The sequence below is a fragment of the Lepidochelys olivacea genome (assembly GCF_965140295.1).
Source record: "Lepidochelys olivacea isolate rLepOli2 genome assembly, chromosome: 9".
Classification (NCBI taxonomy): domain Eukaryota; kingdom Metazoa; phylum Chordata; order Testudines; family Cheloniidae; genus Lepidochelys; species Lepidochelys olivacea.
In genome coordinates, this window is record NC_140419.1 from 44,804,444 (window position 1) to 44,820,918 (window position 16,475).

Genomic DNA, 16,475 nt, shown 5'->3' on the forward strand with positions numbered 1-16,475 from the left:
TTCTCACCCTGGGTTTATTTTCCAGCAGCAGAACAGCCTCCCATGCTCTGAACAAATTTCCTTTCAAAGACACACAGTCTAATTAGGCAAATTAAACCCTCCATGGAGTTTCTTTAAACCAAGAGAGCTGGCTCTATATGCATGCTTGCAGTCTGCTGGGGAAGAAGACTATAAAGATTTATTAACACTCAATTTCATTATTTGTTTTGCCACCATTGGTTGCGTCCTTGCTCTTAATGTTAAATAACTGACTACTGTTTCACTGATTTTTGGACTGCTTCTTCTTCCCTGGCCCACTTTAACTGTCTCTCACTCACTCCATGTTGGGAAAGCATGCTCCATTCGGGAAGGCAAAACCAGTAAGGTCTAATGTCCTCAGACTACTGTCCCAGAATCATGCTGGCCAACAGGAAGTGATCGGAAAGCAAAGATCAATCTGACGACCCTTCAGTCTCTACTCCCTTTATTTCACAAGCACATCACTTCTGTAACATGCCTAATCATGCAGGAGGCCAGGGGTCTCAGCTGCACTTAGCCAGGCATACCCGATCCAGCACAATACACTGCCAGGGGCGCAACCCAGGATCAGTCTTTTCACAGATCAATAAAATCGCTGAGAGATCAGACCGGGGAGGAATCCAGCTTTAGGAGAGGGATTATTTGAAAGTGATACAAAGGAGCAGCACAGGAAAGATTGGTATGAAATTCAGAAAGGGGAAATTTTGTAGGGAGAAGATTGTAGGGAGAAAGGGGAAAGTTGTAGGGAGAAGATTCCTGACAGTGAAATGTGTTCAGCTGTGCAATACTATCCACAAGGCAGCGATGGAAACCCCAGCATTCGCCCACTCTTTGTCTTAGACCGTAAACTCCTCAGGGAAGGGGCTGTCTTTCACCTTGTGCTGGTACAGTGTCTAGTCCAATAGAATCCTGACATTGGTTGGGGCCTCTCTATGCTACTGTAATGTCAACAACTAGGCTGCACAGAGCATTGAAAACAAACAGTAAGGAACAATTTGGTTTGGTAGGAGGAAGGGGCAGATGTACTATTAGGCCTTTCTGATCTCTAATTTCTGCAATTCCAACAGAGTGAAAATAGCTTCAGGAATATACTGGAGAATAAAGTGGGAGAGAGATGTGGGGTGTTTACCAGGCAATGTCTTTTGGGGGTAAAGGGCACTGGAGCTGGCCTCCCTCAAATGCTCACCTGGCTCGCTGTCGATTTGAGTCAGCACATCTTCTATTGAATCTTCCTCGTTCCTTAGGGCTTCAGGGTCAGGCGGAGTGTAGCCGTGGCATCGACACCAATGCACCACATGCTTGGTTTTCAGGGGGCTGATGCTGTGAAATCTGGGATGCTTCTCTATGATTTCTTGTAGGATTTTTCTCACTGTCATTGCTCGTTGCCACTGTGGGAAATCAAAGTGAGTGCTTTGTTTAGCCGAGGTGTTTTACATTCGAGTTCTAGGAGACCAGAACATGGCAAAGTGCAGTAATTTAGGGTCCTAAGAATATGGAGACTGTGACTACACTAGGTACTTCCTCAGAAAGCAGCATGACCTGAAAGAATGAGCATGGATTGGTGGTCCTGATCCTGAGTCATTCTGTAGCCTTGGACAGGTAATTTGAACTCTGTTTCTGTTCCCACCATCTGTGTCAAACTGAAAGATCCCTACCTCACAGCGGATAAGTTAGGAACATAGTCAACATAATCAATCACACTTCTGGCTGAACTTCAGCCTTCTATTGTTATAAGCAACACCTATGATCACAATAACTGAAAGCCATTAGAGGGAAATAAGTATCTCTATTGTTTTGCAGCCTGTTTAATTCTGTGCACCAGAACCGTGCTGCATCTAGTCAGCCGCACTGTTTCCTACACAGGTCCTTCACATAGCAACAAAGGGAGAAAAATTATGTAAACAATAGGAAAATGCAACTGCAACACCATAAAAATAGCTCCAAAACAATTATGCAAAATATTTCTCCATAATGAATTAAGAATCTAGTTCAATAATGGCTCTGCCTGAGAACAGAACTCACTCAGTCCTTCTACAAAGAGCGAACATGATACAGAGCAATTATAGTAGAAAGGCACAGGCAGGGATAGAGAATATAGTGACAGGTTTCAGAGTAGCAGCCGTGTTAGTCTGTATCCACAAAAAGAACAGGAGTACTTGTGGCACCTCAGAGACTAACAAATTTATTAGAGCATAAGCTTTCGTGGGCTACAGCCCACTTCATCGGATGCATAGAATGGAACATATCGTAAGAAGATCTATATATACATACAGATAAGTTGGAAGTTGCCATACAAACTGTGAGAGGCTAATTAGTTAAGATGAGCTATTATCAGCAGGAGAATAATATTAATTATATAGCTCATCTTAACTAATTAGCGTCTCACAGTTTGTATGGCAACTTCCAACTTATCTGTATGTATATATAGATCTTCTTACTATGTGTTCCATTCTATGCATCCAATGAAGTGGGCTGTAGCCCACGAAAGCTTATGCTCTAATAAATTTGTTAGTCTCCAAGGTGCCACAAGTACTCCTGTTCTTTTTGAGAATATAGTGAAAATATATTTGGAGAAATTAGAGACAATATTATGCCACGCAATGATGGCATATGGAGACAATGTTTAAGAAGGAGGCTACGCAAACACTGCATTATATTGTACAGTCCAGCAATTTAAAAATATTCCAAAAAGATTTTAAGTTGAAGCAACTGAAAATTGACCTTTAAGGTTATTTACATTTAATTAATTCTGTAACAGTAAATTGGGGTACTACATGGAAAGAAGCCCGTGCAAATTATTGTGAAACATGCCTCCATTTCCAATATATCAGAGAGTGTTTTTTGTCATAGCTAAGAACTTTGGAATAGCTCCAGATTTCCCTATGCAGAAGCTTCCCCAGTGCTTATCAAACATGTGAAGAGCGGATTACCTCAGCTGCCCTTCGTTTTCCAATATTCCAGCTGTAATACTGTTCCACCGAACTGGCACGGAAAGAACTGACATCTTCACCTAAAGAGAGCACAGCCAAAAAACTGGAGTTAAATTTTAATAACTCTGAAATCTAATCTACTTTGCTGCTGGCAATTTCTGAAAACCCCAAATAGGTTTTCGTTGGATACATTGTGCTTGGTGGGGAGAATGGGCTCTCTGTGTGCAGTCCCCACAGCACAAAGAATTCTATGCTCTTATAAAGAGTGGGCGCATTCCCTGCACACAGCACGTACGTTCTTAGTTGTACCATCACTCTCTCTCTTTGTCAAGTTAGGCTGACACATGTGAGACCAACCATATTTTAAACTCCCAAAAGACAAAACGCGACTGAAGAAGTTCAGTGGTGCTTTGCTATTGTCAGAAGTAATTTCCTTCTGAAAACACTTATTTGGCTAACAATTAGAAATATAAACACAAAATAGAAAATGCAACAATAAAGCAAAGGACATCTCAAGAAGTTTTTACTGGCACAAATTTAGGAGGAGGGTATTAACTCCCTATCAGCAGACCCATGAGTGTTATATAGGACTCCTAAAATAAGAAGCAATGAAAGCTTTACTGCACAACCCACTACCACCATTTTGCTCATGTTACTGATTTTATTCAGTCTGTCCTTTCCAGTCTCCAGCAGCTTCTCCTCACTGAAGTACATTCATTACTAGGGAAACCTCATTAGTAGTATGTTTCCCAATCACGAGTGGTGTTTGGGTGTGCAATTAAAAAGGACCTTTTCCTGATCAATGACAAATGAAACGGACTGATGGTTGCCTAAAAGTTGCCATCATTGGTTAGATACGTACCAATATTCTAGTGTGAACTACCCTGTCTCTCTCATACAGGCAAGACAACAAATATTAGGCCTTGTCTATACTTACGGCTAGATCGGCAGTGCTGCGACTGATGCAGCGCTGTCGATTTAGCGGGGAAGGTGAAGACCCACTAAGTTGATGACAGAGCGCTCTCCCGTTGACTCTGTACGCCAACTCCCCGAGAAGCGTTAGGGAAGTCAGCGGGAGAGCATCTCCCATTGACACAACACGGTGTAGACACCACAGTAAGTTGACCTAAGTTAAGTTGACTTCAGTTACAGTAATTTACGTCACTGAAGTAGCATAACTTAGGTCAACTTACAGCTGTAGTGTAGACTAGCTCTCAGTAACTGCCAAAAACAGGCCATGTTTTGTTGGCAGGATTTGACTGATTTAGATTCCTAAGTATTTTGCAAGCAACAAAACCCAAAAGTAAGCGTTCTGAGGCAGTGGTCTCACTTCATTCCATTATGTGTCATTTTCCCAGCTGCAAAGTGCCATGCACACCTTTGGTGCTATAAGAACGACCAACTGATTGTTTTCATACAGATCTTACTTTTCTCAGCAATTAATGGAACTTTCTTCACTATTGCTGTTAAAAGTTGCTGGACATTCTCCAAATGTTCTATGCTGCAAAGAGAAAGACCACAGTGAAGAGTAATTACTTTTTAGAAGAGATAAATCAGATATACAGGATTCTAACATCACTATCAATTTAAAAAAAATCCTGAAAAAATGCGTTAACATCAACACTGGTTTGAATAAATATTTCCATGCCAGTCCCTGATTTTACAGTGGTATGCACATAGACGGCTCCTTAGTCCTATATGCAGCCCCACTGAAATTAACGAATGGGTTCTCGATGTGGGCATAAAGTTCCACCCACCAGGATCAGGACTCAAAGCAGTCGTTGTCTCTTTTTGGTTTGCATCCTGCTGGGATGTAATCTCAGGAACAGGCCTTGCAGTAATGCCTAAGCAATGTCTACTAACAGTACAGTCGCTGTATGACACCACTGCGTCAAACAGGTCTGACAGCAAGACGCTATTTCTGTAAGTTCTCACAGTAGGAACGTGCTCACAGTATTGCAAGATTTATACTTCACCAAACTCTTTGATGCTGCTGGTCCTCATATCCCTTTCCTACGCTGCTTTATTACAGTGAAAGACAAGGGAACATCGGGCACATAATAGCACGTCTGATAAACACTAGGACATGACAACTGATTGGTAGCAGAACATGTAGAAGTTTAGGTACAAACTTAACCAGTAACCATATTTTTAAAAAATATGACCTTTCCCTAGGATTTCCTTGAAGTTATTTAAGACCAACTGGTGAAATTTAAAGAGCATATTGGCTTCTGATTGATTGACATATTAGCATTCCCATGGAAGTCTCCACCAGAGTAGAGAGTACTATGACATTTTAAAAAATGGTAACAGGAAAATGTAAGTTATTGGCAGGATTGTGAGCAGAGGGAAGATCTCCTACATTCAGGGATTTCTACAGAAAGTTATTTTGCCGGTCAAGCTCTGGGTGAAGAGCTTCCAAAAAGCACTTGTGATGGCATCACAAAGAAGTCCCCAGATTCAGATATCAGAAGTGCAGATGCTTTTAAGACACAAGGAATCAGATATCACATCCCCAGGCCTACTCCCAAGTTAGAATGTGGAAAGATCTCTTGACAATTACAGCAATATGTGAATAATAACATTCACAACCAGACAAACATAGAGAGAGGCAACACACATGAACAGGGTTTACTAAAGAAAAAGAAATTGAGGGAGGATCAAATTATCACTTCCCCAATTATTTTCAGTTGTATTCCAAGGATCATAGCCCAGCATTGATCAGAACACGCAATTGCAGTGGAATTATGAGTGAATAGATTATATTCATAGCAAATCCCAAAAATGATTAAGCACCATTAAACAGCTTAATTTTTAGCTGTTCCGAGTACAAGACCATTCATAAAAATAAGTATTTTAATACTATATCCTGCACAAATGGATGTAACTGAGGTCTGAAAATGAATGTCAACCAACAGACTACCTAGATTATAGTACGCTACAGAATGTATCGGTGGCTGTCCGATTTTAATCACTTGACTCCTCAGCCAGTGTTCTGATACTGTTGTGTACTGTCTTATAACCTGCCCAAAGACTAAGCCATATAGCTCTTTAGACAGGAAAGAACAATTACTTGATAACGTAATTTCCAAGTTCTGAGCTCTCTTCTGTTTTTACTGCTGCTTGACCATCTTGGGAGACCAGAGAGTTGCAGTTCTGTCCCGCTGAATCAGGCTCCATCTTAACTTCAGAGAAAAACAGAACAAATTTTTAAAATGACAGCGTCATTGATAGTCAGCTGGGAAAAGCCTGATAAAACTCAGAGTGCAGTAAAACTAGAGCTATGCATTTGATCAGACCGGCTCTATTTGGGAGCAGGAGGGAGGTGGGGAAGAATGATTAAAACCACCTGGAATACCCACATCCACATTCCAAAGACCGGTACTGAACAGGGAATATTGTCCACCTGCATGTGTGGATGATCTCTCCCCACACATCTGGCAATGCAACCCCACCTTGTGTGTGTATTCTACACTTTCAGCACAAGCCAACCCTGCCCTGCTGGCCATTCATCCTTCATCCAGTGGAGAGAGAGAGAGACTGAAATACAGCTTCACTCTATACCCAAAAACACTTAGTTGTCTTCTTGTAAGAAATATTCATGTCTGCAGCATCAGGAGCTTGTGGGTTTTGTGTAGGATGATCCAATTTCAATGGAACTGCTTGCAAGCATCCCTTGGTTTTCTGTCAATTGCAAGATCTGGGATGGCACAGTCATTGACATTTAGTGTTGCTGGGAAGCACTGCCAAATGATTACACCACTGAATTACCATTCTTAGGGTAGTGCTCATGCTTTGATTAACACACACTGCTATGAATAGTGTAGCATTGCATACGTTTCCACAGTGGTGGGTTGGCACCATGCAAGTTTTACTACCTATGGGAACCTTTCAAAGTATCCTCCTTTAAGTTCTTTTATCCTCTTCTGTACATGTCTGTCCCATGGACTATGTTGTGGGCATAGTGTCTTTGTTCACTTTTCCAACCCCTAGATTCTATTCCTATTACAGCCTAATTGATGGACACAGCGGAAAACAGAACCAAAGGCAATGGGATTTACTAACGGGGTCAGAACACTTCCATACGGCAGCCATGTTCATTCAGGCACAATCAGTTTCTTTGAGAGTGCTATTGACAAGTGACAAATTCATTTTTTTACCTTTAGTGACAGATGTTGTGGAGGGGATGGGTACAACCGTACTAGCTGCAGTTACAGCAGTTGCAGCAGACGCTTTGCTGGTAGACAGCGACTGTATCACTGAAGGACAACAGGAAAAGAATAAAAATGATGTGTTGCATACTTCTAGATACTCTTCCCAGCTCGTGCTTCACCCTTGTTTTAGGTGGATAGTTTTATTAACCCTTGATAGCAAGTTATATTGTGTGTGCAACATGAAAGCTTGGGAACAACTGAAACCCACTACATGCTTTCTTCCTGGGTGTGTGTAAGCCTTGTATTGCTGTATGGCAAGAATGGCTGAGCTCTTTGCTATGTCAAACACCATCTAGTGCCCTCCACTGCATTTACCTTTGTTCACAGGCATCAGTATAGTCTGAACACCTCCAGATGCTGTATTTACGCTGAGCTGTTTGATCTGGCTGGGTACCGTCAGCACAGCCTGCTGGGGACTCGACTGGTTTGAGTGGATCTTTAGCAACCCTAAAAGAAGGGGGAAAGAGACATTTTAGACAATGCTTAGTTCAGTCTATCCCCTAATATTTCTCCCTCTTTCTGTATGAAACAGGATGGTATAAGTTATGCTTTGCTAACCTCTTAGCAAGCCCATGCTCACACTGAATTGTTAAACAAGTTTTTTGCTGAGTTGGATAGTTGCCAACACACTCAGACACATTATATAACTATACTGCACAGGGCTTTGATATTTGTGAGGTGAGATTTATAATACACAAAAAGAAAAGGAGGACTTGTGGCACCTTAGAGACTAACAAATTTATTTGAGCATAAGCTTTCATGAGCTACAGCTCACTTCATCGGATGCCACAAGTCCTCCTTTTCTTTTTGCGGATACAGACTAACACGGCTGCTACTCTGAAACCTATAAATAATACAGTAATCTTAAACAGAGACTGAGGTGTTGTGTTAATACCTATAGAGTTTTAAAAGAACACGGCAAGATATTCAGCACAAAGGACTCTTGTCAGAATAAGACAAAAGTCTTGACTTACATTTTTCCTGAAACAACAAGGAGTCCAGTGGTGCTTATGCTCCAATAAATCTGTTAGTCTTTAAGGTGCCACCGGACTCCTTGTTGTTTTTGTGGATACAGAGTAACACAGCTACCCCCTGATATTTTTCCTGAACTTATTCTTAGGGATCTGATAAACATAACCTGTAAATGAAGTAAATTATATTCTACCAATATAGCTCCTATTACAGTAGATCTGAGCACATCACAGTCTTCCTCAAAACATCCCTGTGTGGCAGGGCCTTGCTATTATCCCCATTATACAGACGGGGAACTAAGACACAGAGAGACTAAGTGACTTGCCCAGGGTCATGCAGGAAGTTTGTGGTGAATGGACCTGAACCTGGGTCTCCCAAGCCCTTTATTATTAAATACTGACTGCCTTGAGAAACAAAGCTAATAGGAGCATATAGCATATTTACAAGGGGGATTGATTTCAATAATCATTTTTATCATGATTTAAGTAAGCGGGCAGGAAACCTTGATTTAAATAATAATTTTAATCTTGTTTTTCATTTGAATTTTCCTAAAGAGAAGTCCATTCTCATTGGTTGGTGTAATTATTAAAACATGTTGATTTGCAACTAAGTATAGCTTTTACACTAAAAAGTCGGTATTTCTGTCTGCTAACCAGGAGAATACACTATATCTATACATGTTTATTTAAGCAATTATCTAGCTTAGAACACGTTTATTCCAATTCTTAATTTTTACATTATTTTTTAATGTTAGAAAATGGTGAATGACTCCTTCCTTATTTACTAGATGACAGTTCTCTAATTAGGATTTGCGTCAAGATGCATTTGGATGGTAATTGGAATTCAATTAAGAATGCACAAAACTGTCAGTTTTCATTTTTTTTTTAAATAAAATGAAACTACCTTAAATGTGCTGGGATGCATAAGAAAAAAATTGTTTCTTAAAATGTTATGCATTTAGGACTAACTGAATTATTAAACCAAGGAAATACGAGCCATCGTTAGTGAACTGATGGTTTGGGTACAAACTGTCCTATGTCTGCAGTATTAGTGTTCAAATCTCTTTGGTGTTTTCCCTTTGATACAACCATGTACTTGGACAAGTGGGATGCATCTTTGTAAAAAGAAAGTAAACTTGGCATCAAAACAGAGATTCCTCACTAACCACTAATGGAAGGAAAGCTAAAGTCATTACTCTAACCAGAAACACTCAATATGCAAATAACCTAGGAAGTAAAATTTCAAATTGTTCTTTTCATTGTTCTTTTCGCAACCTTCTTTCTGTTAATCAAAAAGTCATTTTACTAAGACAGATTTTAGGAACTAGAGGAAATTGCTAAATCTACAGTTAATTTCTGATAAGAGCTCAAAAATGCAAGTGCTCTGAATTTTACTGTTTACTGTACAAGGTATCTGAAGGAGTTATAGTCCAAGTCTAAATTCCAGTAACAAAAGGCAGAAAGGAAGTTTATTACCTGATACAGCAGCTTTGCCAGAAACAGGGGTTGGTGTAGTCATCAAGGAAGCAACACTTACAACAGTAGAAGCAGCAGTTTTACTAGCTCCTGATGCACCAGTCTGCCCCTGGTTTATACAAATTTGGTGTTGCTGTCCTGATGTCTTTGCCACAGGACCCACAGTGGAAGATGAACTGGAACCTGCACCATCCGCTTGCTATATTAAAGAGAGAGACATGGCAGTGTCAAATGCGGTTTTATTTTACTGAGCATTTAAAATAATTTGTCATACTGCTAGAGAGAAGCATTTAAAAGAAATAAAAGCAACTGCATCTAGATCTATCCACAGTCCTACTGTCTGTCTTTAGGGAATACTATCATGCAAAGCAAAGCTCTTAAAAATATTTCCAAAACATACACATTTTGGGTCAGTTTCCCTGCAACTACCCTGGAGTTCTGAGCAGGAATGAAACAGACCATACATGTAAGAACTATTGTGCTGCTACTGGAACTTCACGAACAACGTTCTCAGGAACCAAGTCCCCTATTCACACAGGAGGCTTACCTCCTTGTTGAGGTTAGCACAGCACAAAAGTTTACAAGAATCTTGAATATTTCAAGGCTGGTCAGAACTCTAGAGCAGTGGTTCTCAACCAGGGGTATGCGTACCACTGGAGGCACGCAGAGGTCATCTGGGGGTACATCAACTCATCTAAGTATTTGCCTAGTTTTATAGCAGGCTACATGAAAGGCACTAGCAAAGTCAGTATAAACTAGAATTTCATGCAGACGACTTTATATTGCTCTATGTACTATATCAGTGTTTCTCAACCTGGGGGTCGCGATTTATTTTATAATTATCGGTAAAAATGAGAAAGTCAGCCATTTTTCAGTAATAGCATGCTGTGAAACTTTTGTTATTTTATTTCACAGTGTGTTATCTTATTTCAGAGTTTATTTCAGTTTTTAAGTGAGGTGAAACTTGGAGTACGCAAGACAAATTAGCCTCCTGAAAGGGGTACAGTAGTCTGGAAAGGTTGAGAGCCACTGCTCTAGAGCCATCAGCAGAAAAAGGGAAAACATTTTGTCAGTTTCATCTTATAGATGCCTCCACTGACAGATAATGGTTTTGTTAATGCTTTATCCACATCTTAGCGACAGTACATTGTTCAGTCAGGTGACTCATTTAAAAAGGGACACTGGTAACTTAATAGTAGGTAAAGAAATTTAGACAGAAGCGTGACTTGTTCCTTTTGTGATTTTAGGGTTTTGTACTGCCACCATTCACCATAGTATCTGAGCAGCTTCAGCGTAAAATAGACAGGCAACATCAACGTCCTTAACGGACTTCATAGAGTCTCTGACTCTTCTCCCTTTTGGAGACAAACTGTGGGTGGGTGGTGTTGTGAATGAGAGTCTAGCAAAGGTGGAAAGTGACACCTAAGATTATTATAACTGAAAGATTAGAGGAAAAACATATAGCTTTTTCTTTGTGCATTTGTTTGTGTGGATCTTTCACACAGCAAGAGGGAAGAGAGAAATCCTTTTAAAAAAAATAGGAAAATGAGATTCAAACCACACACACACACAATTAAACTATAAAATGGCAGGGGACTCAGCTCAGAGGCAGGTGAGGAGTAACTACTCAACTTTTTTTTTTTTTTTTTTTAAACTGACTTGATTGCAAATTGATTGTGTCCACTAAGCCTGCCAAATATCTCGCTATTCTTTCCCTTGTTGGAGTTATCACTGCCAATTTTTGCTTCAGATTTGATGTTGCTGTTCCACTCACTCAGCTGTAACATCATGTAGTACACAATGGGAATGGCAGTGTAAGGGACAAGTCAATAGAAGGGTTAAAGTTTATTTTCCTGACAGGACCATATTAGGACAGCTTTACGTGTCCTTCATAGCACAAGTACTACAATTTCAGCAGGACTGAAAGAAGAATAAAAAAAGAGGTATAGTAAAATTTTCAGAAGCACCTAAGTGATTTAAGTGGCTAAGTCTCATTTTCAAAAATGACTTACACACTCAGAAACCTAAGTCCCAAAGATTTTCAATGAGATCTAGGTTCCTAAATGCCTCATTCATTTTGAAAATAGAACTTAAGTGTTTCTGAAATTTTTACCAGTAGACTTTATTTAAATTACATAAATTAGAATATAACTGGCAGTGGTCCACCGCTACTTGAGAAAGCCTAGAGGGAACCCCAAAATGTTTGGCTCTCTTTTTCCCAACACTTTTGGAATTTCAATGCCTTATTTCAGGCTCACTCTGCCACTCTGGGATGCCTCTCTTGACAGGGACTGCATTATCATCACTTTATTTAGGGACAAACAGAAGGGTCAAACTTCGAATGCTGAAAATTCACAGGACCACAAACCTTGCAGGCTTCCACCCTCAAGGAGATCTGTTCACAGCAGAGTAGAGACCAAAAAGCTCATAGAGAGTCAAGGATCTCAAATGTCCAATACTTAAGTAACAGCTGCTGGTTATTTGTTGCCCTGTTGTATAGAGACTTTTAAGCACTTTGCAACTTCTGGTCTTCTCTCAGCCAAAGTCAGTATGTGTATTTGAAAGGAGAGTAACCCAAAGTCTGACCTCTTTCAGGGCATGCTGCAAGATCCTTCTTTTTCACAAACCCTTTCCATCATGACTGGATTTATTCTATATTTCAAAAAGAGATACATATAACCCATATACCCCCTGAACCTGCAAAATGAAGAGAACAAATCACTCCATATCAGTCTTTTGGGGACCTCACTGTGCTGCTCTAATTTACCAGTGTGGTGCTCAGATACTACAATGATGGGTATTATAGAAAACCCCACAATAGATAACAGAGGATGATTAGCACTTGAACACTCAAAGGAGAGGCAGTTTTAACAGAAGCTGCATTAGTTACAATGACTTCTGTCCATCTTTGTGCTGTTTTATTCCTCTTCTGCTGTCCACAGGTAAAATGATAAAATATGCACAAATGGCAAAAAATCCAACAGAAATTAGTTGAGTTTCCTGTCAAGCATAAAATTGGGCAAGAACACAAGCAGATGTCAGAAAACACAAGAGAGCTAATAATGTTGAAGAAAAAAGGTTACTGACGGGGAAAAAACAGCAAATTATTTCTTTAAGATTATATTGGTTAGGAACCAAACATTGCATATCGTTACAGACACCTGCATCAGCAGAGACCTGAGTGTAAAGTTTTTATCTTTGTACCAACATAAAGTTGGTTAGGCATGTACGTCAGTGCACACATGTCGACAAAGCACCAAGTTTGTTCCTCCTCCCGTTAGAGGTCATGAGCAACTGAACTAGGAGGAGTCCACATGCACAGCATACTCCATGCCAAATTCATGCTCTACTCATGCAAGCACACAGACAAAGATGATTAGAGCAGAAATGTCTCCAAGCATCATGCTAGCCCCTTTCCTGTGCTCATGTCTTGAACGTATGTGTCTCCTGGATGCTTTGTTTTTGATTTCTAGGTTCCTGTGACCATGTACTAGCAATGCTTCTTCTCACCTGTGCAACTCCGTTTGCCGGGAGGGACATGGCTGGGGTCGTGGCTGCAGTGATCACCCCTCCTGATACTCTCAGCACGGTGGTGCCGGGTTTGGAGAGCTGTGAGGAAGCAGGCACTGATTTCAACGAACCATCTGATATTTTCATCAGCGATGTTTGTCCACCAGGAGCCGCCTTCAAAAGAGAGAGTTCAGTTTAAGAGAAAGCATTCCAATGAAGTAATTTTTAAAACAGCTGCTTTTTGTACTAGAGCAGAAAAAATCAGAATATTTCTGAGGGAAGAAGAGGTGTTTTTGAAGCCAGATCACTAAGCTTAACTTTGAGACAATTGTTTATAAGCTGCTCATTGTCTACATTAGAGTCTACTTTTTCAGAAGTGACCCAATGATTATGGGTCTCTCAATTTTTGGGTCCCCAACGTGAGACACCTTAAAAGAACCTACTTTTCAGAGAGAACCTGAATTTATTTGCACCTGCAATTTAAGTTACTAAGAAGTCTCTGAGCAGGTCTACAATGCAGGGACATGGGACATTTGCAAGACTCAACCTGTGGATCCAAATAAAACAAGGTGCAATATTGTGTCCAGTTATTTGCACTATGCATATGCAGGGGTCACTGTCTGAAAATCTGGCCCAATATTTCACATACAGTACAAGCATGCTTTCTGTTTGTTTTTTTTAAAAGGCTAAGCCTAAAGTTGGAGGTTTTTTCTTCTAGTTAGATTTTTTTTTGAAAACCAATCTGTTGCAATGAAACTATGGAATAAATACAAAACCTGTTGCTTGCCTACCTAAACCAAAAGAGAGCTAAACTTTTTGTAAAAGTGGTTACATTATTTCCCCTCATCACGAGACAATACATATAGTTTGAACAATAGAGACAAACAAGATATTTGAAAGTTACCTGGGCAAATAAAGCAGTCTTCTGTCCAGTTATTACTTTTAATGCCTGCTGTCCTTGAGTGGAAGATGCTCCGACTCCTACGCTGCCCTGAACAACTGAGGCTGGTGTCAACTGCTTTCCAGAATGCTGGGGAGATGGCTGACCAACTAAAAACGTGCCCTGGTCAAAAATAAAAAAGTTACCTAGGTTAGGCTCTCTGAGTGGAAATCAAATGGTATGAAAAAAATTGAATTCTGCACCAGTAACGTGACAGTGACATTTGTAACGGCTTTCTCTGATCTGAGATTTTATTTTAAACAAAGATTTCTTGTCCTTCAGGTTGCACAGACTAATCAGATTTCCTACTGTCATTTGGAGTTAACAGAAATATGAAAGCCCATATATCTTGTTTGCTGACCTCAAAGGGTCTTAGAGGAAATCTTCACTCTCCGCAGCAGTGAGAGTACACAGGGCTCAAAGTACTTCCTACCACAAAGATTATTTAAAAAAAAAAAAACATTTTGCAATTAATTACAGTGGATGTTCTTGCTAGAGGCAGCACTCTCATCTCACTGTAAAGCGACATTATGTGAAACACTGGAAGTGAGAGAACCTCAGAAGAAAAGGTCACAAGCCAGGTTCCAATCTGCTCACACATCCACTGTAATTTAATAAGCCTCACATACTTCACAGTTTATTCATTGTGACAAATACAATTTCCCTTCTGAATGTTCAGAGACAGCTGGGCGGAGAGAAAAGGACCGGGGGCAGTCTTCCTTTCAGCTCTGAAGCCTAATTAATTCCACAAAGGTCACACCTAGAACAGAGTTGAAGCCATGCTAGACCCAACAGCAGCTGGAGACCCCACTCTAACAGACTAGCCTGTGGACCCCAGAGTCCTTCCCCACATACCATGACTTAATTGCCACCTCTCACCTGTTTCGTTTGTCCATTCTCTCTGTTAGCTTTTTTCATTGGCCTTTTCGCCAGCCGCCCCCCCGCCCTTTTCTAGCTTTGCTTCCCATGGCTCACTCTTGCTTTTTCTCCCCAATACCTCCCTCCTCCATCTTTCGATTTCTAGTGCTCTCTCTTCCCCCTTGGGGCTGCCTCCCTGATCTCTAGCTCTTCTGGTGTGTCCACCTCAACACCCCCCTTTCCCACCTCTGTTTTGGAGGTTGCTTCTACCCCTCCTGTCCCATTTTTGGGGAACACGCTTGCTCCCTGCAGTCATTCACTGGTGCATGTTCTCTCTCCTCCTCCTACTCCCTTGTGCTACAACAAACAACAATGCAACAGCCCGCAGGGAGCAGAAAACTGCACCACACAACTCACAGGCGGGAGAGTGGCACAGAGCATACTGTCAGCTGCAGCAGAGATGAGAAGAGAGAGTGAATGGCCAGCAGGGCAGAGAGGTGGCCATGCCCTCCAGAAGGGTCTGGCTCCCCCTCAATTTGAAACTCAACTATTACAGGACCACGGATGCTAGCACAAGGTCTGGGCACCCCTGGATCAATTAAAATGCAGTACAACTCTGACCTGTGGTGTCTGTTTGAGGATGTAGGACGTGTAGGTGAGATGCTGGGATAAGCCACTACTTGTGCTTTGGGCAGGGGCTGCTGCTGCTCCTCCTCCTCCCCCTGCACTTGTAGAAGAGCCTGACTGGAGACCTGTAACAAAAATTGAAACAATGACTCTGCAGAGTTCGGCATCAGAGGCTGAGCAGCCACACCATTTCAACAGTGAAACTACACAGAAATTCGCTTCTCTCCAATGACACCACATTCCTCTCTTATACATGTCTGTCCTCAGATGGGTGGGTTCTATGATAGCTCTTCAACAGGTACACAGAGACAGCAGCTGAGATATCTATGTGCATATAACTTTAAAGGCCTTGTGTGACGCAGGCTGCCATGCGCTTCGTAAGTGAGCAGCATCTATGCACTGATTTTCCAATGCAGCGGGCACTGCATGATTCTGGGGGTAGTACTGTGCTCTTCCACCTCAGCAGACTCTGGGAACAAACTGAAAGGGACTGAGGCTGCTTGTGGGTGCACGGAAGTCTTTTTTGTTTTGCTCTGCCGTCTCTACAGTCAGAGGCAGATGCAAACCAGCAATTTACTAGCTCTTTCAAAAGCCTCTTATAGATTATGCATATATGAAATCCTACCAATGACCCTGCATGCTACTGAGTTTGCTTTTACATCAGATACACTTCACCAGTGTTTGAATATAATTTCAGAGTCGTTACAGAGCACTCACCAATGATTACTTTGCAAAGAGCGATAATCTAAGGCTGCATTTGGATACGCTTACTGAGCTTATACTGAGAGCAGCGTGAACTCAGTCCTATTTTCAGTCTCTTGAAGTGGGCAAAATGGTTACTGTTTTTCCAAAGAATCAGACGTTTGCTTTACTTATGAGGTTATACTGTCCATTTCCCTGCTAGTGCAGGATTGTGCCCAACCTAGCTCTG

At 41.1% G+C, this 16,475-nt stretch overlaps 1 protein-coding gene across 3 annotated transcripts in view; it reads right to left on the reverse strand.

Annotated features, from left to right (window-relative positions):
* Nucleotides 1-16,475, reverse strand: part of YEATS2 (YEATS domain containing 2) — a 75,992-nt gene that overhangs the window by 14,838 nt on the left and 44,679 nt on the right. For all 3 annotated transcript variants that reach the window (XM_084640226.1, XM_084640225.1, XM_084640224.1), the window contains 10 exons: nt 15,539-15,669; nt 14,024-14,182; nt 13,120-13,293; nt 9,610-9,808; nt 7,478-7,609; nt 7,109-7,207; nt 6,022-6,133; nt 4,376-4,449; nt 2,949-3,028; nt 1,205-1,406 (listed from right to left, as the gene is read on the reverse strand). In XM_084640226.1, coding sequence (XP_084496352.1) covers nt 1,205-1,406; nt 2,949-3,028; nt 4,376-4,449; nt 6,022-6,133; nt 7,109-7,207; nt 7,478-7,609; nt 9,610-9,808; nt 13,120-13,293; nt 14,024-14,182; nt 15,539-15,669 — 1,362 coding nt within the window. The remainder of the gene's footprint in view (nt 1-1,204; nt 1,407-2,948; nt 3,029-4,375; nt 4,450-6,021; nt 6,134-7,108; nt 7,208-7,477; nt 7,610-9,609; nt 9,809-13,119; nt 13,294-14,023; nt 14,183-15,538; nt 15,670-16,475) is intronic.